Here is a 22507-nt window from a genome sequence, read left to right on the forward strand (position 1 = left end):
GGAAGGAGGCAGAAGGAAGCATGACAATTTGTTATTAACTCAAGTATTTAATTAAGTATGACCTAGGCAGTCCAGAAATTTCGTGTTTCTAAACTGAGAATAAAAGCAAATAGAACAGGATGGAAACTGCTTGTCAAGAAGGCTCTGAGGTCATTGTCACATAGGCCCCAGTGACCCCCCCCCCCAATGTTTGGAAAATCAGCAAGAAGCCCAATTTAGTTGTGGAGGTTATTTCAAAAGTAAATCTCTCCAGAGGTCTCATGAATCTCAATAAACATCCATTGACTTTGTGTAAGCGTGACTTTCTAAAACCCAAATTTCACTGTGCCCCATGTGATTTCCTCATTACTCACCCCTATGGATTTTTCACATTCAGGTTTAAGGTCACAAAGGGCCACTGCAGAGAAATACTGAAGGATTTGGTTATGAGTTAGAATAACCTTAGGCTACCATACAGAATCAGGTGTGTAGCATGACTCACCGGGGTTTTCTAACCTGCAGAGAGCTACTCAGCATGTTTCAAGAATTCTTGATACACCAGAGGATGCTACCAACACCCCCTTCAAAAAAAAAAAATTTCCTCTCTCTACTGCTTCAGAGAACCAGCCAATCTCAAGATCAGTCAGTCAAAGCAACCTATGAAAACAAGAGGGTTGGGCTTTTTTCAGACCTGAGTGAGGAGATATCCTATTGCTTAGAGCCGAGAGGCAGGTCAGTCAGGTTCTTGGCTGCTCTGTTACACAAGCAAGACACTGCCAGCCAGCCAGGGCGCCAGCCCCACCCAGTTTTGTTTCTTTAGCATCTGCCTGTGTCCTACTCAGGGCCACACTGTCACACTTTAGCCACCTGCTCTTTCATGCGCTGAGGACTCATTCCATCCAGGCCAACTGTGATATTTTATTTCCCATCTGTAAACACCTGTTAGTTCTGAAGGTAAGTCTGTGCTCCTTGGGATTCTCTCACTTCCTTTCTCTGCCTCTCTCCTCTCTGTCTCAGTCTGTGTCTGCCTGCCTCTCTCTCTCTCTCTCTCTCTCTCTCTCTCTCTCTCTCTCTCTCTCTCTCTCTCTCTTATATCAGAAATTCAAAGTGGCCTCACCTTTGACAGAACAGTCAGGGAAGTAGCTTTGGTATAAACAGGTTGTTGTTTCCTTAGTTAATTGCCATCTAAATGCACATTTATTTGCACTGTTAAATGAATTAACTTTAAGAAGTTCTGCTGAAGTTGCTAATTGATTAAACTGGCAGAAGAGTTCAGTGAAAACATTTTTAAGTGTGTGTCTCAAGTACAGGGTTTCCTCATGTCAGGTCTTAGTGCAGCTATCAAAACGTTTAAAGTAGAACCGAGGGTGGAGGCACAAGGGGGGCAGCTTTAAATTATACATTTAGGCTTAAAGTTTCTTTTTAAAGTATAATATCATTTTCTGAAAAGTTAACTTTACATGCAATGAATTACAAGCCTTTATACATCTTTTTTAAAATGGCGTTCATAACTAAAAAGTTGGAAAGTATGTATTTTGTTATTTTATTCAGCATATGAAATATACATGCCTGGCATTCCCAGAAACCTTAGAAGGCTAAGTCACTTACAGAAGACCTCCTGTGGACGGAGGATTTAGGTAGGGTTCGTGAACGTCATTTTCAGCTTGTAGCCCTTTGAGTCTTAAAAAAAGGGGGATGATTTCCTGTTGACCTACTTTCTCTCGGATTCCTAGCGGCTGTTTCTAAAGACAGTGAAATGTGATAGAAGTCCAACACCTCATGCTTGGGAATTTGGATCCAGACCATTTCTTTTGGAGACACATTCTTTCTCAGCTTTGTAGTCATCCACCTACTTTTTTCACAGTCGTGAAGTTCAGGTCTGGACTCCCACATTAGCAGGCAGGATGCCATTCTCTTTAGTTTTTTTGTTGATTTATGTTTGTCTGAGTCTTTTAATAGATTGATGGCAAAATATTTGGGGAATTTCTTTCAAGGGAAACACTACCATCTTATATTGCTTTATCAATTAAAAATGAAACAATATAAATAATTTCTGACTTCTCATGCTTTCAAATCTTTATAGAGGAAGAGAATTCTTAAACATAATTTCTTATATTCTCATTAATGTGGCTCCAGGAAGGTACCCAATACTGACCAAAACTGCAAAGGCTATTCAGAATAACACCCAAGTTCTCAAGTCCTGCATGGAATATTAGCTACATGGCTGATTGAGCTTTGTTAATGACAGACCTAAACAAATAAACAAACAAACCCATCTATATTGGGAAGTTGAGGTTTGTGACAAGAAACAGTCAAAGGCAATTGGGCAAAGTGGGTCTGTAGCCCTCAGGTGTTCATCACAGTGACATGATATCTGCCTTATACCTGATGTTACTATTTAAAAATCTTTTGACTGAGTTAAGAATGAATACCATACTTTCTCTTGTATGAGTTTACTGCAGACACAGCCGGGCTGCCTCCTTATTTGTAAAGGTTGGTATAAATAGCATGATTTAGTTACAAAGAGGAGGTTCAGCAGAATAATGACATTATAAATTTAGGGGAATCAAATTAAGCATAATGAGCAGGCTTGAAATCATGGATATGTTTGTGTCCTTTCCTGCTTTCTTCAAGCTCTCCATGGAGATCCAGCTCTGGAAAGGCACCTGTTGGTGCTAACACCAAAGAAAGGACGAGAACAATGTTCACTCTCCCTGTAGAAGAATTATTCATAAACCAAAATTTGCTCTTTGAACCTACACTTTAAGTGTTAGGAAATGCAAAAAGCAATAAAATAAATTCAATTTCTAGATGTTTAGAATCTGTACTTAAGGTGTTACAGTTTGGCTCAGAATCTTGGTCTCTTTCTGTTCCACATATGACAGTCTTAACTTTAGTTTTTCAAGTTTGGATTGATAACAGGTCTGTTTCTGTTATACTTCCTAAATTTCTTTAAATGTTACCTCCCAAATATTACTTCCACACAGGTGCATGAAGAGGGAAAAATCCCCCAAAACATAGGAGGAAGATACTAAATACACTACCTTGTTTTTTTCCTCTCTCTAAAAATTTCATCTTTCTCTCAATGTATCGCTTTCTTCCCACTGTACATGACATCTGACCTGTAGATGAACTTGGGCCAACTCGAACATGCCATTCCTAACCCTACATAATTGGTTTCAGCTTAATATATTACATAGATATGCAACATTGCTTAAGAGCATGGAGCCTCAAAATGGGAAAGGATCAAAGGAAAATGATTGTGGAAAAATGGGAATTGGATTCACTGTCTTGTTGAGGTCAACATTATCCTCATGATTGGCTCTTACTGTTTACAGTGTGCACTGTTGAATTCAGCGGGGTCCAACTTAATCCAAGCCGCAATGTCCTTGCTTCTACAGAATGTCAGAAACCCAGATGGCTTGAATTTTGGGCCTCTTCCATTCCTTTAATATCAGACATAACCTGACATGTTATGTGGTTATCCTAAAAGCCAGGGATGAGAAGTAAAATTATCTCCTGACACAAATTTGGAATTCTATGCCAATCACCCTTTGCAACGCCATAGCCACATCAGTAATACTTTCTGGATTAACTGTACCTTGTATTCAGGCATAATATCTGTACCTATTTCTTCCACTTTAAACCCTTTCAAGGTTTAACATGTAGCAATGTACTTTGGCTTATTTGGGGGTGTTGATACCCTAGGTTTTCAGGTTTCACTCAAAAGTGAAGTGAAGGAATGAGAGATGCCCTCGGTGGTTCAGTGTTACAGGCAAGGTGAACCCGGCACAATAAAGCTCACTTTGTTGGCTGGAGATATGAGGGTTCTCATTACGGAATGGGGGGTGAGAGCACCAGGCTATGTTCCTCATGTAACACTGAAAGAAAATTAGAACAACCAAGGGCCTTTTCCTTGCCTATGATGATCAAAATTTTTTGCAAAAAAAAAAAAAAAAAAAAAAGTAAAATGGCTAAATAGGGAGAATGTAAATGAAGTGGCATAATAATGATAAAAAGAGTGCCAAAATTCAATAAAGTAAAACAAGGACAGCAGTTAAAAAGAGAGAAAAACTGTGTGTTTCATGATCTGTACAGATTTCACTTGAGAAAAATACTTCTGAAATGGACACATAGGTACAACAAGCTAAACTGCATTTTCAGTGTACCTACTGTACAAGACACTAGTTGAATGGAATACTGATCAGCTATAGGTCTGGGGGAAAATCTCTAATATTTTAATTCATGTGGATCATACAAGACATCATACACAAAGTTGTTGGAGTTCCTTATGTTAAGATAAAAGCATATTCATCGTGTTTGAGAAACACTTAAGTTAGACCTGTGTTTGTAGTGTTTTTAGAATGGGTTAAGCCTTCAATTTAAAAGCTGCGTTTAAATTAAAGTCATGGTGTGTACGGGTCTACAAAGACAGATAGGACACCCACACACACACACACACACACATATGTATGTGTGTGTGTGTGTGTGTTTGTGCTGCTTTGTTTTACAGAGTGCAGTTGACCTTGCATATCCATTATATGTGTGTCCATGCATTTAACTAAAAGCAAGTCAAAACAGGTCAGAAGAAAGTCCTGTACTGAACATGGGCAGGTGTTTTCATGTCACTGTTTCTTAAACTACCTAGAATTCCCACTATATATCTCACACTTACATCTTCTTAGGTATTTTAAGTGTTTTAGAAGCATTTGAAGTATACAAGAGGATAGGACTAGGTGGTATGTAAGGATTTAAGCCTCACTACATAAAAGACAAATTTTCATGTTCTTGGGAGACTAAGAATTCAGTTCCCTCAAGTTACTGAGTGAAAATCCCACACATTAGCTTTTACTCAAGGACTCCAAGATTTATTCTATTACTAAACTGGATTAACTAATACAAGTCCTTGGACACACTGTTGACATTCTTTATACTTCCACTTAAATATTTGTAGATGCAGTTACAAATCTTGTTATGTCTGATTGCATTTAAAGATTTGATGCAAAAATATGTAAGTTCCCTAATATAACAAATGTATAATTAATAAAACACAGTTTTCTGATCATGTTAACAATTTTAAGACTTAAACCACTTACATTGATTATCATCAAAAAGGAAATAAAATATAAGGAAGCAGCATTTCCTCAAATGTTGACACTTCTATAATTCCTGTCTGGAAACAGAGTTTGTCACGCACGTGAGGACTCTGTAATTGAACGGTGCCTCTTCTCACACATATTCATCCATTATCTCTTATCTCCTAACAGAGAGTTGTGCCTGTTTTGAGTTTCATGTATGTGGGATTACACAATATGCTTGGATTTTTAGGCTCTGCATTATGTTGATGATAATCATTCATATTGTTTCATAAAACATTAAGATGCTAATTTTCACCATACAAATAAGCAGGATTTGTTACTCAATCTGTTCCTGATGCATTACAGCCAGACACTCATAAATAATATGTACCTATGAATATTCCTACATGCTTGCCTGCCTTCTATTTTAAGAAGACTTTCCTGAAATAATTATAATAGGAATAGAAACTGTTATATCCCAGTGAAACATTTGGAATGCAAAACGAGGCTGATTCCTAAAAGTTTTTCTTAAAGACAATGCATCAGAATATAATTCAGATTGCTTAACTTGTGACAAATCATTCAGTAAAAAGCAAGCATGGGAATGAAAATGAAAATATAATCAGAGGGGTGTGGACGTTTTCTATACCCTAATTTAAAAAAAAACAGCAATATTGACAGTATTTGTGAAAAATCAGTAAATTCCTTGAAAAACTGCAGGCAAGGGTCTGAAGAGGTGGATCACTGAATGCTTTTCTAGAGAACCGGGGTTTGATTCCTAGCAACCATATGGCTGTTCACACATGTCTGTAACTACAGTTCCAATGGACAGGATGTGCTCTCCTGACCAGCACAGGTTCCATATATTCAAATGGTACACATACATGCATTCAGGCAAACATTCATGCACATAAAATAAAAATAAATATTTAAAAAATTCTAGGCCACACAGAATCTTAATATTTAGCAGTTTATCTTGCTCCATTTTCCTGACTCAAACTGTAATCTCTTTTGGTGAAAAGTAAGACCCAGTTTGAGGAGTATCATGTCAGTTTTCAGACTTCATAGTTTGAAGAGACTCTTTGACATAGGCTTTCATGTATGTATCCCAGGCTGGCCTGGAACTATGTGGCTGAGAGCTACCTTGAGCTTCTGATGCTGCTAATCCCTGGTACCCCTCCCTGTTGCTGGGACTACAGGCATGCACTTGCTTGCCTGCTTTATGCAATTGCTGGGATGGAATGTGACCTTTTTGCAAGTTAGGCAGGCACTCTAGCAACTAAGCAAGGTTGAGCTCCAGGCTAAAGTTTTCTAAATATAAACACTCAGTTATTTTTAGCATTTTGTTTGGTTTCTTCTGTTTATTAATTTTGATTACTAGCTACTCTGAGCCTCAGATTCTCCATTTACATAAAGAACATTACACAAGCTCATCTCGGCTCAAGATGGTAGAGCATCCAGGGCAATGACAATGCAAACTCTGTAATCCGTAAGACACTAGAGCAGTGGTCCTCCGCTTCCTAATGCTTTGGCCCTTTAATGCAGATCTTCATGTTGTGCTGCACCGCAACCATGAAATTATTTCCATTGCTATTTCATAACTGTAATTTTGCTACTGTTATGAATCATTATATAATTATCTGTGCTTTCCAAGGGTCATAGGCTACCCCTGTGAAAAGGGTCATGACCAAATGCTTGAGAACCACTGCACTGCAGAGACATTGTAATATTTAATTGATACAAAACGGTGGTTGGTGAGAATTAAGTACTTATTTTAGACCAGTTACTGTACTGGATGCTTCTTCATATATTATTTTATTTATTTTCAAAACAATACCATAAAGCAATTTGGTTACCTTGACAATAATATATTAACAGCTTATAATGATGATGTCATTTGTGACAAGAGCAGAATTTAAAATTATACCTGCTCCAATTTTTCCCTTATCACCTACATAAGAGTTAGGAAACTTCCACACTTAAGCAGAATGGTGTCCTTGGATTAATGAGGATGCTACCACAGTTTTATTACCTAACTGTGTCCTAATTTACTTAGGTAGATTAGGTAAAATTTTTATATATACCTGCAACCATATTCTTCATTTATTATAACATGATTGCTATCTTAACTTCAATGAATTAAATGTAAATATGAATAAAATGTATGCAAGGGAGCTTTGGAAAGGCTTCCTTCATAGATCTGACAATAACACATTAAGTGTCTGATCATTACAATCATTTTCACAATCAGCATTCCAAATAACATCTCAGTAAAGAACATGCTTTCTTAAGTTTGAAAAAACTAGACAGCTCCGCATATCACATTAAAAGTTATTTAGCATGTTATGTGTATGCATATATCAATAAGTATATTTTCAAGTTGTTCTAAGGACAATGATCTTTGAAATAGCAGTATGTAACTTCACAAATCTGTTGCTTGGCATTTTCCTAGAAGGAACAATTAAATAGAAAATGGAACTCAGTGGCAGTAGTATAAATCCACAATCCCCAAAAAATCAATTTTTTAAAATAAGAAATATAGTATCATCTCTATATTATGCTTCTATACTTCCCCTTCAGTAATGAAGATCTTGAGGGAAAAACTTAGAATGTTCTTATTAATTTCAATAACTATTACTTTCTTTCAGATTCTTCATACTAAAACCAAAACCAAAGAAGACTACCATGTTGACCTTAGCCAAAATTGCCTTGCTTTCAAGTCTGTTCATTTCATTACCATTTGGGAGGCCTGAAAAACAAACTTCAAAAAGAAATATAACTCAGCACACTATAGAAGATTTGAAAACAATGGGAAACATATTCACTCATTTGGAAAGAAGCAGAAATGTAACTTCAGAGAATGAAACTAAAACCTCCAATCCCATGGTGACAGACGCTTCTCCTTTGGATCGATTCACAGCCGATGAACCAACAAATTCCACCAGCAGCTGGCCAACAGCTAGCTCTACCGAGGGACCAAGGCCCACCTCCACATATTCCATCCCCCCCTTGGCTCATGGCTTTGTTTCCAAGTTGCCTTTGAACTCATCAACAGCAGATGTAAATCCTTTACACGTCTCAGCACATTCCAACCCTATACAACCTGCATCATCAGAAAACTTTACATGGTCTTTGGCCAATGACACCATGAACGCTCCTGACAATATTTCCAGTACAGTTAACATCCTCCCTCCACCTCTGATGACCACACCTGTGACCCCTTTAACAAACGAACCTACTGGGTGGCTTGCCACAAACGATGACAACTTTGCTGGTTTCACCCCATATCAAGAAAAAACAACTTTACAGCCTACCGTAAAATTCACCAACAATTCAAAACTTTTCCCCAACACATCAGACCCTCAAAAAGGTATATATAAATGTATCTAAGTTTCTGATTACGTAAGGCTGAGTCTTTAGAGAAGTCATAGAAATTAAATATGAGGAGTACCATTCTAGACAAATTCAGGAAATTGCAGTGGTATGGGTCATTCTTACTGTGAAGAGTACACAAGAGACACTGTAAACTGGTCTTAGGGCTTAGTTGAGCACATTCTAGTTATTAGCAGGTAGTAACATGAGAAGGTCATGGGAAAAAGGTGATGGTGCTAAGTAAAAATGCTGTCTGAGGCATCAGAGAGCGAGCTCTATTGACACTTTAAAGACAATCTTACAGGAATATTATAAAAATGAGCTTTTAAATATATGCATGTAAGCTTTAAAATACTGAACAAAATGAGCACTTTGGTAGATTATCTGACCCCACACAGTGACTGAAGGACAGCAACAGAGAAGGGACAATCTAAGAATTCATGAGACAAGCTTACCAGAAGCAACATATCCTTAACTTTTAGTTTAATATCTAATGATAATCATATAATTTTTGTTCCACAACATTATATATATATATATATAAATCCATTTGAGATTAAGTCAAATTAAAACACTAAATATCAATGGCTATATGATGTACTCATTAAACCCAATTTCCTTCAGGTATAACTAACTGTATGTTTGTATGCCTGAAGCAGTTTTATTATTTTTACTTACAACCTCTTTTTTTTTTTTATGAATGCAGTGCCTTCTGATGTGCTTTTTAGAGGCTTAAAAATTATAAGATATAAACACATATGTGAATTGGCAATTATAACCTAATGGCTGCATATGGGAAATGGTTTAACCTCTGAAATATAAACTTTTTAAAATAACATGATAGCAATATGTGTGCACATCACTTTCAGTTCACTTATAATTTTAACACATCTCATAATTCATGTACACTCTTATATTCCATCACAAAGAGTATTTAAAATATAATTTGTGTTTGCCTAAATTAAATAGATATACGCTGTGAATATTGAACCATACCATAGATCTTTTACCAAAATTACTAATTTGATTTTTTTATATTAAACCCTTTTTGTATTCCAAATGAGTTAATTTTTATTAGTAGAATTGGGTATGCAGCTTTAGAGAGCCTAAAACTTTATCTATGTAATTAGTGAGCTCTCAAGACATTTACAAGTGCTTTGGTATCTATAGACCAGAGGGCGGTGGTACTTTAACAATTATATAATTTTCAGTCAACTATTTCACCAAAGGCAAAATTGTAGTTTCTTGACTTCTCAGCTGAGGTATGCATTGTAAGCATCTTACTTCTGCCTTTTGTTTGTTTTGGTTGTAAGTATACTATACCAAGGTAGATTGCTTTTCATTCTAGTACCTTCTTGGCATTTTGTGAATGTAAGATCTAGTACTCACTTGTTTTGTGTTTATGTACACACACACACACACACACACACACACACACACACACACACACACACAGATATTTATTATATTGTACAAAATTGAAGTTCATTTCAACTTTAAATTTCCTCATAGATTTAGGGTTTATAAAAAGCTAAATGAATACAGTATTAATTACTGAATTTGAGTCTCTGTTAAATACAACATTTCAGTACTTTTGGTGATAATAACTAATAAGATAAGTATAAATAAATTTCAAACAAAGTAAAAATGTAGATGTACAGTTTCAAAAGAATTATTTTTTTATCCCTACATCACAAATACTAACTATGTGATAACGTACACATACAGAGACATACTCTCACCAGCATCTAATTTAAAAAATCAAGCGGCTGGGGAGATAGCTCAGAGGTTAAGAGTACTGATTGCTCTTCCAAAAGTCCTGAGTTCAACTCCCAGCAACCACATGGTAGCTCACCACCATCTATAATGAGATCTGATGCCCTCTTCTGGTCTGCAGGTAGAATATTGTAATCATAATACATAGATAAGTATTTTTAAAAAATCAAATATTTTGTAAATTGTCTCCTTGCATCTTTATTTTTGTTTTTAAATAATTATTTTTCTATTTCATAGCTGTAATTTTTTTCTTCTTCTAGAGAATAAAAATACAGGAATAGTATTTGGAGCCATTTTAGGAGCTATTTTGGGTGCTTCACTGCTTAGCCTTGTTGGCTACTTATTGTGTGGACAACGGAAAACGGATTCATTTTCCCATCGGCGACTTTATGATGAGAGAAATGAACCAGGTAAACTCTGCTTACAGACCATCACTGGCAACAGTCATTTTAGTTAAGTGTGCTACTTAGGAGGAGGTCATGTAGTCACAATGACAGAAAGAGCCAAGATTCATTTGGAGCCATTGCCACTTCACACACACACACACACACACACACACACACACACACACACCAAACAAACAACAACAACAAAAAGTATCATTGTAATATTTAAAATGCACTTGGAATGTTTGCTCGTTGTATCAAAACTGGATTTAAATAGAGTTTCTAGAATCCAAACATATGTACACATTTTGAAGAAAGTGCTATAAAATTCTAAAAATGTGGCTCTGAAATTTTCAGGTACATGGAACAAGAAAAAAAATCATCCTGAGTGAGGTATACTAGAGCAAGAAGAAAAAATATGATCAGTGCTGTGCTTGGCTATCATCAGAAATGCATCCTCTTGCAGTAGCTGAGAACTAGTAGAGACCCACAGCCAGACATTATGCTGAGAGTGGGAGACTTTGGAACACTCAGAACTAAGTGGGATGTTTCTATCAAATTTCTCCCTTCAGAACAGGGAACCTCATGGAAGAGAAGGAAGACTTTAAGCTAGAGGGGATACAGGACACCAAGAAAACAAGTCCCTTCATATCAACATGATCAGATGTCATATGATCTGACAGGGTCTGCCTGAGGTGGCACCAGGTCCTCTGTATATAGTTTATCACTTCCAGTTTAGAGTTTTTATGGGTTCCCTGTGTGCAAACAAGTGGGTCCCTGATTATTGTGCATTGTCATGGGATCTTTTATTTTTAACGTTTTAATTACTTTTTATTTTTAATTTATTCACTTTACATCCCGATGGTAGCCCCTCCCTCACTGATGCCCCCTCCACTAGTACTCAGAAAAGGGGAGACCTCTTCCCCTACCATCTGCCTGAATCCTGTCAAATCTCATCTGGACTGTATGCACCCTCTTCCTCTGTGTCCTGGCAAGGCTGCCAGGCCATGGAGGAGGTGATCAACCTGTGGACACCAGAGCCCACGTCAGAGGCAGCCCCTATTCCCCACATTACGGGATCCACAAGGAGACTGTGCTGTCTGTCTACTACATCTGGGTCTAGGTCCTCACCATGCATGGTCCTTAGTTGGTGCATCATCTCTGCAGCCCTCTCATGTTGGGCTCTTTGTGTTGATCGATTGTTTGTTTTGTTCAAATCAATATGTTAATTTTTGTTTTATGTTTTTATATTTTTATCATTATCTCTAAAAATTAAAATAAACAGTTCTAATAAAAAAACAACAGAAAAATGCCTCTGAAACAAAATATTTGAAGGCTTTACATGTATACAGATAAAACACATCATAACTTATTTCAGAACTTTCCTACTCTTATGACTTTTTAAAGCCAGCCAAGACTCTAGAGATAGGACCATGGACACACTTTGATACCTAAGCATAACAAGCAAAGTTCAGATCCTGTGTCCCCATGTAAACTCCTGGTTAGTGAGCCTGTAATTTCAGCAGTTGTGAGGTAGAGTTGGAGGTCCCCCAAACAAGGTGACTAGTGAGCTTGGTGAGATCCAAGGTCAACTGAGGGATCACATCTCACATATAAGGTGAAGAACCTTTGGAGAAGGTTCCTGATGTCAGCTTCCGAGTCTCCACAGGTGTACATGGACACATGCAAATACACATAAGCATGGTACACATACATATGCACATAAAATTAAAAGGGCAACAACAGTGCTTGCAATTAATAGAAATAGATATGCTAAATTAAGCAGATCATTTGATGTATATTATTGAAACACAAGATAAGAGATCACTTCAGATGCTTGACTCCTTTCTCTTGTGCTCTAGGAAAGGAAGGCATGCTTTCTTGCATGCACAATGATTTCTGCTGCTGTAACACATAGGTACATGCCTCTGAGGAGTCCTGGTGGAGCTCATTACTGATATATTGTACATATTCCAAATCAAATCTCTGAACTATAAATTCAGGAGAATTTTGTTAATGGTCTCTGCAAATCCATATTGTAAAAAGTGACATGTTTCAAATTTAAGAGGCAGATTTTTAAAAAGAATTCCAAATATATGGGTTTTTTTTTTTAGAATCAGAAGCTTGTTTTATGTACATAGTATAAACATTTCCCCTGTCAGTTTTTTACACTCTAAGAAGTTGTGGTTTATTTTTAGAGGAGAAATTCAGTCCTGAGACCTTTTTGATCTCTTCCAGAGAGCTTTGACGTGCGTCTTCAAAGACCCAGTGTTCCAGGGAGGTTTGTAAGCAGATGGCTTAGTCAACAGGCAAGCAGGATGATACTTACAGGGATAAACAAGCCACTAATTTAATGAGTAATTAGTTCTTGCTAGCAGCACTTTAAGATGACTAATCATGTCTAGATTTTCTCTGAAATAGTGTACTCAAGTTCATTAAGAAAGTCTTTCACTTTGCTAAAAATAAAACAATAATCTACTGACTCTTATGTGGAAGTATATGGAGTGAATATTTGGAGCTGTCAGGAGGAGGCACAGTGTCCTACATTTCTTACTTCCTTCTACACTTTCACAGGGTTGACTATCAAGGTAGTCAAATAATCAGTAAATAATGGTGTCTTATTAACTGTCCTCACTTAAAAATAATTTTTGTACCCTAAGATTGAAACCAAAAATTCAGAATCAATTAGTTGTGTTTGTATTTTTATGTATGAGGTATTGGCATGTGTTGTTCAGATGCCTTGCTTAATTTCTTTTGTGTCCAATTTAAAATTTTAGAAATACTTCTGTTCTCTTATTCATAAAAATAAATGTGGCATTTAACAACCTGCTTATCTAAAACTTCAAAAGTAGTGTCTGAAACCACACAGAGGAGAAGTAATTGCTCATCGCCTACGACACTTCCTGCGGTCTGATAATGAAATCAGGTGGCTGAGCGTTCGTGGTTAGACGACTACAGCAAAACAAGCCTGCTGATTTTGCTATTTCTTTCAGTTCTGCGATTAGACAATGCACCAGAACCTTACGATGTCAATTTTGGAAATTCTAGTTACTACAACTCAGCTGTGAGCGATTCAGACATGGCGGAAGCTGGAGAAAGCGTGCATGATGGCATTCCCATGGATGATATACCGCCACTTCGCACCTCAATATAGCAACCTGGAGACTGACGGCTGCAGAGAGCAAGAGTTCATCTCCGTTTTGACCGTTTGAGATAGTCATCTATCGGAAGAGCCTGTGAAATTGCTGCTGTGCTGCTCTCACAGGGGGAGCTGCAAAACCAGGAATTGTGCAGCAGAGACAGACCGGATCCATAACCTAAAAGCTTTTTTTTTTTTCCTTACAGTCTTCAGCTGGGCTGAGGCATCTGTTATAGAACCGTAATTTGTTTTTTTTATTTTTTTATTTTTTGTTTTTTGTTATTCTGGTTATTTTTGTTTTTCTTTTGGAAACATTTGAGGAATAAGGTAAAATTAACACACACCACCATGGTAGCACAGACTGGTAACGATAACGGTTCTTCACACAAAATCTGGGGACCAAAACTACATTTTCTTTAAATATTTTGTTTTTAGATAAGAAGCCCGAGTTAACTCTTCTTTCCTTTTGTCTCTAATCCAAGAGCACAAAACAAAAAAAGCATTTTCTTGGTGCATACTTTGGACGGTAATTTTTTTTTTGTTGTTGTTTCAAAGCCAGAAATACGATATGGTAGAGTTTCTGGTCCTGAGAAATTAAGATCATAAGAAAGAAAGGCTGTCGTCTAACGTGGTTCACCTTTTTACAACAGCACACGGTCAGTCCCTTCAGCTGGCAAGCTGACAATGAGTGCATTCAGCAGGGCCACAAGGGGGAAAACCGACTCTAGTCTGGAAAGCGATAGCTTCCCTGACAGTCCTCAGAGTTTTAAGCAATTCCAGTTTGCATGAGTACTCATCAGGTTTCCGTAACTCAGGCAGCTTAGAATCTCAATGAGAAACACGAGCAAAAGGCTAAAGAATATGCTTGTACATACTTGTATGTTTTTAACTTGTTAGCTAGACACAGAATTTGCAATACATTATACATTTTTGTTCAGTCATATATGAAACAGTGTGACCCTCTAAAGGCATAAAGCACAGGGCAAAACAACAAAAGAGTCATCAGGGCAAACGAGTCATCAGTTGTACAAGTAAAAATACAGGAGACTTAGTTTTGGCTTTAGTGTATTTTAGTTTGTTTTTGATCAATGCCTGTCAGAGACTAAAAGATTAAATAATAATTAATTTCCCAAGGAATGGTTGTATGAAGAGGGTAAACAAAGCAATTCTCATCTTAGAGACTTTATTGTCGAATCAATACATGGTATGGGTGGCTCTTGTATGTACCTGTGTGTGTGTGTGTGTGTGTGTGTGTGTGTGTGTGTGTGTGTGTGTGTGTGCATATACCATGGAAATATTTTTAGAAAGTCAGAGTTGAAAAATGAGTAATGAAAGAAAATACTTACCCCATATTGCCATAAAAATTGCAAAGAAGACTGTTCCTCCATTATCAAACAAATATGTTACCTTAATAGAAAAAGCAGAAACATTAATCATTCTGATTATACTAAAAGAGAAGTTACTGTTTGCATTAGGGACTGTCATTTCTCCGCAGATTCCATCACAATACTGTGTAGTCTATACACCTATTGACCTAGGATCGTCACCAGACTCCAATAGTTTATGTAATTTCCTCAAGGGAAGAGATGAGGAAAAGTAGGTTTTTTTTCTTTTCTCTTCCTTCTGAGTCTTTTCTACTCCATTTTCATTTTGGATTTTAATGGTTTCTAGATCCCCAAGAAAGTCATTTAGCACTATAGTCCATCACACTAGCATCGTGAAATGTAAGAGGTCACTGCATAAGTTCAAGCATGACCAGTTTTGTTTCCTGTTAGTGAAAGTTCCCAGAATGGCGGAAGTTATAGAGCACAGAACTCTGGTAGTGAGCAAGCTTCTCCAGTTGAAAACTGCCATAGTATTCTTCCTAACCTTTCATGTCTTGCAAAATGTGCCATGGATCCAGGGATGATTATTTCATATAATGAGTTTCATCTTAAGTTTTTAAAATAATTTTCATAAACAATCAAGCACATTTTTAATCAAACGTTACCTGATATAAAGCTTGATAAAGGATGTAAAGTTTTTCAATGTTATAGAATGTAATTTTCAGGTCTTCAGGAATTTATTGATTCTAATAAAACTCAGAGTTAATACAATCTGGTTTACTGCTGCCTCTTTTCATTTGCTCAACACTTTGCCCACAAATTCGTGAAACTCAACACTTGGCAGGTACATTGATACAGAAATAACATTAGTCCTCTGAATATATGTGGGTGATAAGTTGCCAGGTCGTCAGTGGCAACCTAGAACTGCAGAGTGTACTAAGCCCCATTTTGTCAAGTTTAATATACAAGAGATTAAACACAGTGGCCAAAGATGGAGGGAATAGAACAACGCACGACAAATCATATGTGAATGTGGACTTCCTCACTCACCCTACTTGTGGAGATGATGTGAGAAGGTGTGTCCACATGTGCAGACGAAGTGAAGTGAGTGGAAGGGCATTGTGAGGTTGCATTAGCTAGCAGGCCAAGATTACTAGGCCACAAGTACTCTGACACTGGGACTATAGATCCAGTGCCCAAGGCCTTCTATATAGCTTACAGGTAGGTAGCATATACTACATATGCAAAGAGATGGTTCATGTGCCAGGCTGGATATAATGGAACAGCATCTAAAAGCTATAAACTATTTATTACTGGATTTTTTCATTTATTGTTTCCAAGGTCGTTTAATAGAGGTAAATAAAAACCCCCAAAATGTAGCTGCCAATAAGGAGGGCTATTATACAGAGAAACTTTGAGCATTATTTCCCAATGAGGATAAAGGCAAATTATGGCTTAAGAGACATTTTTATAAGGGGAGTTGGGGTAGAATGGCATTCTCCTTGCTCAGTCTACAGTCAAGTGGGTCTTTAATGGGGACATTGAGATAATGCTGATGTATATTTCTATTGTATTCTTTTAAAGACATTATGAATAGTGCTTAGCTCAGGGGAAGAGAGCTTGTCTGCAAGGCACAGGCAAGTCCTGGTTCTCATTCTCAACATTATACAGAAAAGAAACAGCAAAGATAAACCATAAAGATGATGTAGAAGTACAAAATATGCTTTATGGTTCATAAATTTTATTTTAGTTAAGAGTAGAGATTTCTAAAAATATTACACGTTGCTTTTCTGAATAATCATATGGATAGCAGAGACAAGGATCATAGGAAAATTCACCCACAGAGCTCATAAAATTAGACCCAGCAGGGGAATCTAGTCTCTTTATTTCCAGGGTATCCAGCAGTTGAACAGCTGTCAGTTTTCCCTTTTAAACCGACTTAGTACTGGGACAACCTCTCAGAGTGCTACATAGACTTTACACATGAGGACATAAAGGTCACCCAGAAAAAGCAGTTCCCCTGCTTCAGAAACAGCCATGCTTTTAGAAAACTGCAGATAAATGTCAATATTTAATAAAAAAAACATGTTTTGTGCATGGGATTGGTCATGTTTATCCAGTGATTTATTTGTTTGTTTGATATTTTTTCTGGACAGAGTTTCTCTGTGTAGTTCTGGCTGTTCTGGACTCACTTTATAGACCAGGCTGGCCTTGAACTCTGAGATCCATCTGCCTTTGCCTCCCTGAGGGCTTCGATTACAGGTGTGTAACACCATGCTTGGCTAGTGCTTTCTTTTAAAGTGATTTTCATTATCTTTAAAAAGTTTATTTGCAAACTTTTTAGGCACTCCTGAGCTCAAAATTAAAAGTTCAGAATTGTATTAGTTAATTATAGTGGATATACCACTCATATAACGTGTATTTTAATTGTATATCATAACATGCAACAGGAGATAGAACTGAACTGAGAAGCAGCGAATGCTTCAGAATGTGCCATATGTAGGAGGGTAACAAGGTCAAAGTAACTCTGCTAGATTCACTACTTATTTAGCTATTAGAGGTACCAAGATATTAGAGATGACAGAGAGAAGCAACCAGCCTGTAACCATAGTCTAATTCCTAGTTATGCTATGATGCTGGCAGAACAGCCCCTCAGTTAAAATGTGGAGTACTCAGAGAAAGTAAATGGACAAACTGTGGATGGTTCAGATTAGGTCTGAGGTAATTGGCAGGAAAAAAAAAGAGCATTTACCCGTCTAATAACAAAGAACATTTACTATATCAAAGAAAACCCCAGATTAAATTTAAAAAATATTAAAGGAAGATAATAGACTTTTCTAAAAACAACAGAGGCTTACTATTCTAAAAAAATACAAATTTTCTCAGACTGTCCCACACAGGACTCCTATTAAGCCTGGAATTTCTCAACTGGACCACACCTGCTATTCTAGGCTTGGTTAACCATTTTCATAAATTTTATTTTGTTCCTCCAAAGGTATTATCTGCCCCAAATCAGCCAGAAGAAACTTTGAGAGAACAACACACCATTTCCCCTTAAGGGGGTTGGGTAGGTTTTTGGTTGCTCTCTTGGGCTACAGATGTTTATTTTCATTGGGAGTTGGTTATAAGTTAATATGTGTCTAATTCCGAGAGAGAATGAGATTGGACTCTGGGATGTCTCTCTTTTCCTTTATCTTTCTTGTTGGAGTTGAAAAGAAAGAAGAGGGAATATAGAAATATATAGGGATGATAGGACAAAAAATAGATTATTGAATCTACTCAACTTAAAGCCTTAATTGTTACTCACAAATAAGGTTATTTTTAATTCATTGGAATTGAGTTTTATATATTAATGAAAAATATGTATATTTTTGATACATTAGTATAGAATTTAAATTTAGGATTATTCTTCACACCATTATATATATTTCTACTCTAACATGAGATATTCTACCCATATAACTCAATTATAAGACAAGATTTACTTCTAATATTTTGAAAGTGCTATTGCAGGCTGTTTAGGATAATTAAGTAATACAAGCTAATTGTGAGTTGATGAAATCATGGTCATATCAATTGCTAGTCTATTTTTTATCACAAGAATATATATCCTAGGTTTAAGAGATAGATATGAGTCTATAGATAGATAAAGGAAAATAGTTAAAGAAGCTCTTCAAAAGCCTGAGAGACCTACAGAATATAGCATTTAAATATGTATTTTATTATTTTAAAGATTCTTTGACACAAGACAAGTTAACTCCTGGCAAAATCCAGGCTACCTCAAAGAAGATGATGAGCATCAAAGAACTATCCTTATGGAGATGGCTTCAAATGTGGCAAACCAGTTATGGAGTAAAATGCCCTAGTTTCAGCCACAGACAGAATTCTGCCAAAAAATAGGCAAGCTTTGATGCAAGCAGAGTCAATGGTAAAACTCTGCCAAAACAGGTTAAGCAAGTCCCCAATAGTCACTTCCTCACAAATATGTTTGTCAGATATACTGGGCCAGAAGGCTGAAGATGATGCTCCAATGCTATAGAGAGTTTTGGGTGACTATTGAGACACCAAGCTTTCTCTGTTTGGGTTTTTGTTTTATTTTGTTTTTTTGTTTTTTTGTTTTTTTTTCAATTTGGAAGCTGCTAACCTGCACTTCCAATATATTCAGATAATTAAGTTTTATTCCTTCTCAAGTCTCTGATGGGGTTGAAGAGCAGATATGTCCTATGTAATTTTGATGGGTGGTCTGATCACACACTCTTTCTTTAAATTTCTTAATCAAAAGCCTACAGTCTCTCATATTTTTAGTGTAGTTTTATAATCAGCAAATGCTTTGAGCCATATATAAATATTGAATATATACATATATTTTTTCTAAACAAGTAAAAGTTTATCCTAGGATAAAGTTATGAATGTTCTTAGCTTAAAGGATTGAATTGTTTTAAAACTCCACAAAGCACTGAGGCTTCTATTTAATTGTTTTACCATTGAGAACAATCCTAGAATCACATGAATTGATAGTGCAGTGTTGTGTTTTTAAATCAGTGCACAAATATCATTAAATTACTAAGTTAAATATTTTATTTCTTATAGTTTTATTATTGAAATCAAAGTAGTCAACTGAAGAAAATGTTGATGTGCATAAACATATACACACAACTTTTGTCATATGATGAAATAAATTTTACATGCAAATACATATGCATTAAAAAATAAAATATGGTAGGGTTTACTTTCTTCTCGATGGTCTCAGGAACTGATGGGTTCTGAGAAATTAAAGTGACATCTGACAGTGTCTTGTATACTGTGATATAAACCTAGACTGCTTAGCACATAAAATTGGGTTCATTTTTTCCCATCAAATATAGAATAATGGTGGTACTTACAGGTATAAAGAAAGTAGCTATATTTAATCTTAGCTAGAAAAAATAAAGGGCCTTAAATAGTTCATACAGGCAGGATTTAGTTCTTGTGTTGTTGCATGAAACAATATTTTATTTTGCAGGTTACCTCTTGTACATTCCTTTTAAAATTTCAAGTGAATTCTGAACTGTGTCTTTCTGAGTATCTTCTATAGTCATATTTAATTTGCTAAAGCTTTCTATATTTAAAGTTTCCTGGGTTGATTCACTACTTTTTAAATCTTCCACATATGGATATTTTTGTCTTTAGTATTAATGTGTTTCCATTAATGGAGTTTTCAAGAAAATTTGGAACCTTTGATATCCCAAGGCTATCAGATTTTGTAACTTCTTGGCGTTTCATAACTCCATAGCACTTGTATGTACATCTATTCACTATCTACCTATCATTCTGCCTTTATTAGATCTAATTGTATCATCTGTATGTGCTATACTAGAATTATTTTAAAAGTGATATTAAAATACAGCTGAAAATCATGATATTCATGTGTAAGTCTGTAAGTATGTACCGTCTTTATTGGACCTTCTTAAAGAACTTCAAAGTAAACATATTTTTTAAAGTAATCATACAGTGTTCTCCATACCAATTATTCAAGATAAAGAATTCAGAAGCAAATTTTAATTAAGTTTGGTTTATGATAAAATGCTTACCTATTGATATTACACTCAACATTGTCAAAATTAATTCTATAGAGAACTCTATTTCTAGACACAATAGACGAAAAATGAATCAAATTTACCTTTATGTAATAAACAACTAAAGCTGTACAAAGTAGATACAGCAACAAGATAGGTGGGAAAGATATAACACATTATCATTACAGAGATTACCTTCCTAAAAGAGTTTCAGTTATACAAAGAACTAGGGAAATTAAAATATCTTGAGCAAGTAATTTAGTGATATTTGTGCATCAAGTGTGAATATGTAGAAGGAAAACTACATGAGGTCAGGGACAGAACCATAAAAGGACGTGAGTTCCCCAAGCACCTACTTCCATCAGCTAGTCTAGAGTTCCTTTTCATTCTTGGTACCTTAGTAGAGTACACAGGAAGATCTTGCTTTTGTTGTAAAGACAGTATGATCTACACAGAGCACTGTAGTGGTCCAAGTTGAATATTTTGCAAGCAAGAAGGCCCCTACCAGACATCAAATGATTTTCAAGTAACTAATCCATAATAAGATACTTCTATCCATCCAACAGAGTCATTACAATGTATAAAGATTGACACACAGAGGCTTGGTGACTGTGTCGGAAACAAACCTAGGACATGACACCAAAAGGCATGATATATAATGTAGTTATTGTGGATAGAGTTTGACTACGAAATTTTAAGGTAATGGGGTGGAAATGTAGTCTGTCTTTAATGTTTATAGTTGGGTCCTCTGAGCATTGATGAGGATTGTATGAGTTATCACAGGAGTCCAGGCCTTGTGGTAGAACCATTTGCTTTTATAAAAATGGGAGCTCGACCACACACAATCTCCCCCAGGGTGTCTCATCGTGTGCCTCTGCTCTGTACTATATTAGAACTGTCAGCAGCAAGAACTTTACCAGATGATACCTTGGAATATCGATCTTCCATAATACTTAACTAAAATAAACCTCCTTTCTTAAACAGATGACCAGCCTTAGGCAAAGCATTGCAATAAGATAAACCGGAGTAATCTAAAAGCTAACAATAAAGCTCTGAGTATTCTACTTCTAGATATTGACCAAAGAGAAATAACACTTGCCAGCTAAAAGATTTGAAAATAAGTGCTTTTAGAAGCTTTGCTTAAAATTGGAACTGTATTAAGATGTAAATAAATAACAAACTTTGATGTAGAGAAAATGAATGTTCTGCTGATAAAAGCCACATTGTAAGGTGAATCTCAAAACTGTTACAGTGTACAAAAGAAGCCAGATAGAAATCATACCATATATATGAATCAAAAAACATTTGTGCTTGTCAGTGATGACAGGTTGTTGCAATTGGTTATGCAAAGAGAGAAGTTGTGGGGGGAGGTGTGTGTGGGAGGGCTGGGGGAGGGTATAGGGGTAGGAGGGTGTGAAGCAGCCCTTGGAGGTGACAGGCATGCTCATTATCGTCACTATGGTGATGTGCTTACAGATACATACACAAAAACACAATGCATGAATTTTTGTTTTTTCTATGTGTTTTGTCAAGTTTACTATATCTTAATTATTCACCAATAAAACTCTTCTGCAAATAAAAATCATAAAAAACCTCTGTGGTTTTGTTGGTTTGTTTTGTTTTGTTTTGTTTTGTTTTACATTTTATTTGCCTAGGAACTTACAGAAATCCTGGAATGTGATGAGATTTAGATTCTTAAATAGAGGTTCATATTTAATGGCTCTGGGATATGGTTTGCTCTTCAAGAGTTTGAAGGTCTTTCAGGTAGTTCTTATAGATGGCATATGGGATTTTGGGAAATGATATTGCAATTCCTCTGGGCAACTAGAAATATTCTAACCTAATAAATTCATGAAACGATACAAATTGAATCACCAAGATAGAAATAATTATTCTC

The 22507-nt window shown here is 36.2% G+C and overlaps 2 protein-coding genes across 3 annotated transcripts in view; one reads left to right on the forward strand and one right to left on the reverse strand.

Annotated features, from left to right (window-relative positions):
• The window catches only part of Ano3 (anoctamin 3), a 241347-nt gene that overhangs the window by 49958 nt on the left and 168882 nt on the right, over positions 1–22507 (reverse strand). Inside the window, exon 14 of the mRNA XM_051144318.1 lies at positions 15077–15137. Coding sequence (XP_051000275.1) covers positions 15077–15137 — 61 coding nt within the window. The remainder of the gene's footprint in view (positions 1–15076; positions 15138–22507) is intronic.
• Positions 696–13796, forward strand: Muc15 (mucin 15, cell surface associated). 2 transcript variants are annotated; one of them, XM_051144315.1, is made up of 4 exons: positions 696–933; positions 7706–8427; positions 10466–10615; positions 13585–13796. In XM_051144315.1, exons 2-4 carry the CDS (start codon positions 7743–7745, stop codon positions 13743–13745), a joined length of 996 nt encoding a protein of 331 aa, XP_051000272.1. In that variant the 5' UTR covers positions 696–933; positions 7706–7742; the 3' UTR covers positions 13746–13796. The 2 variants fall into 2 exon arrangements, with proteins under 2 accessions (XP_051000272.1, XP_051000273.1); XM_051144316.1 differs by having other exon boundaries at positions 13640–13796.

Source organism: Acomys russatus, chromosome 4 (genome assembly GCF_903995435.1).
Source record: "Acomys russatus chromosome 4, mAcoRus1.1, whole genome shotgun sequence".
NCBI classification, from domain to species: domain Eukaryota; kingdom Metazoa; phylum Chordata; class Mammalia; order Rodentia; family Muridae; genus Acomys; species Acomys russatus.

Coding starts and splice junctions, on each gene's coding strand:
- Muc15 (XM_051144315.1), top strand. CDS start 7,743: ATGTTGACCTTAGCCAAAATTGCCTTGCTTTCAAGTCTGTTCATTTCA. Junction 8,428..10,465: donor CACATCAGACCCTCAAAAAG/GTATATATAAAT, acceptor TTCTTCTTCTAG/AGAATAAAAATACAGGAATA. Junction 10,616..13,584: donor TGATGAGAGAAATGAACCAG/GTAAACTCTGCT, acceptor TATTTCTTTCAG/TTCTGCGATTAGACAATGCA.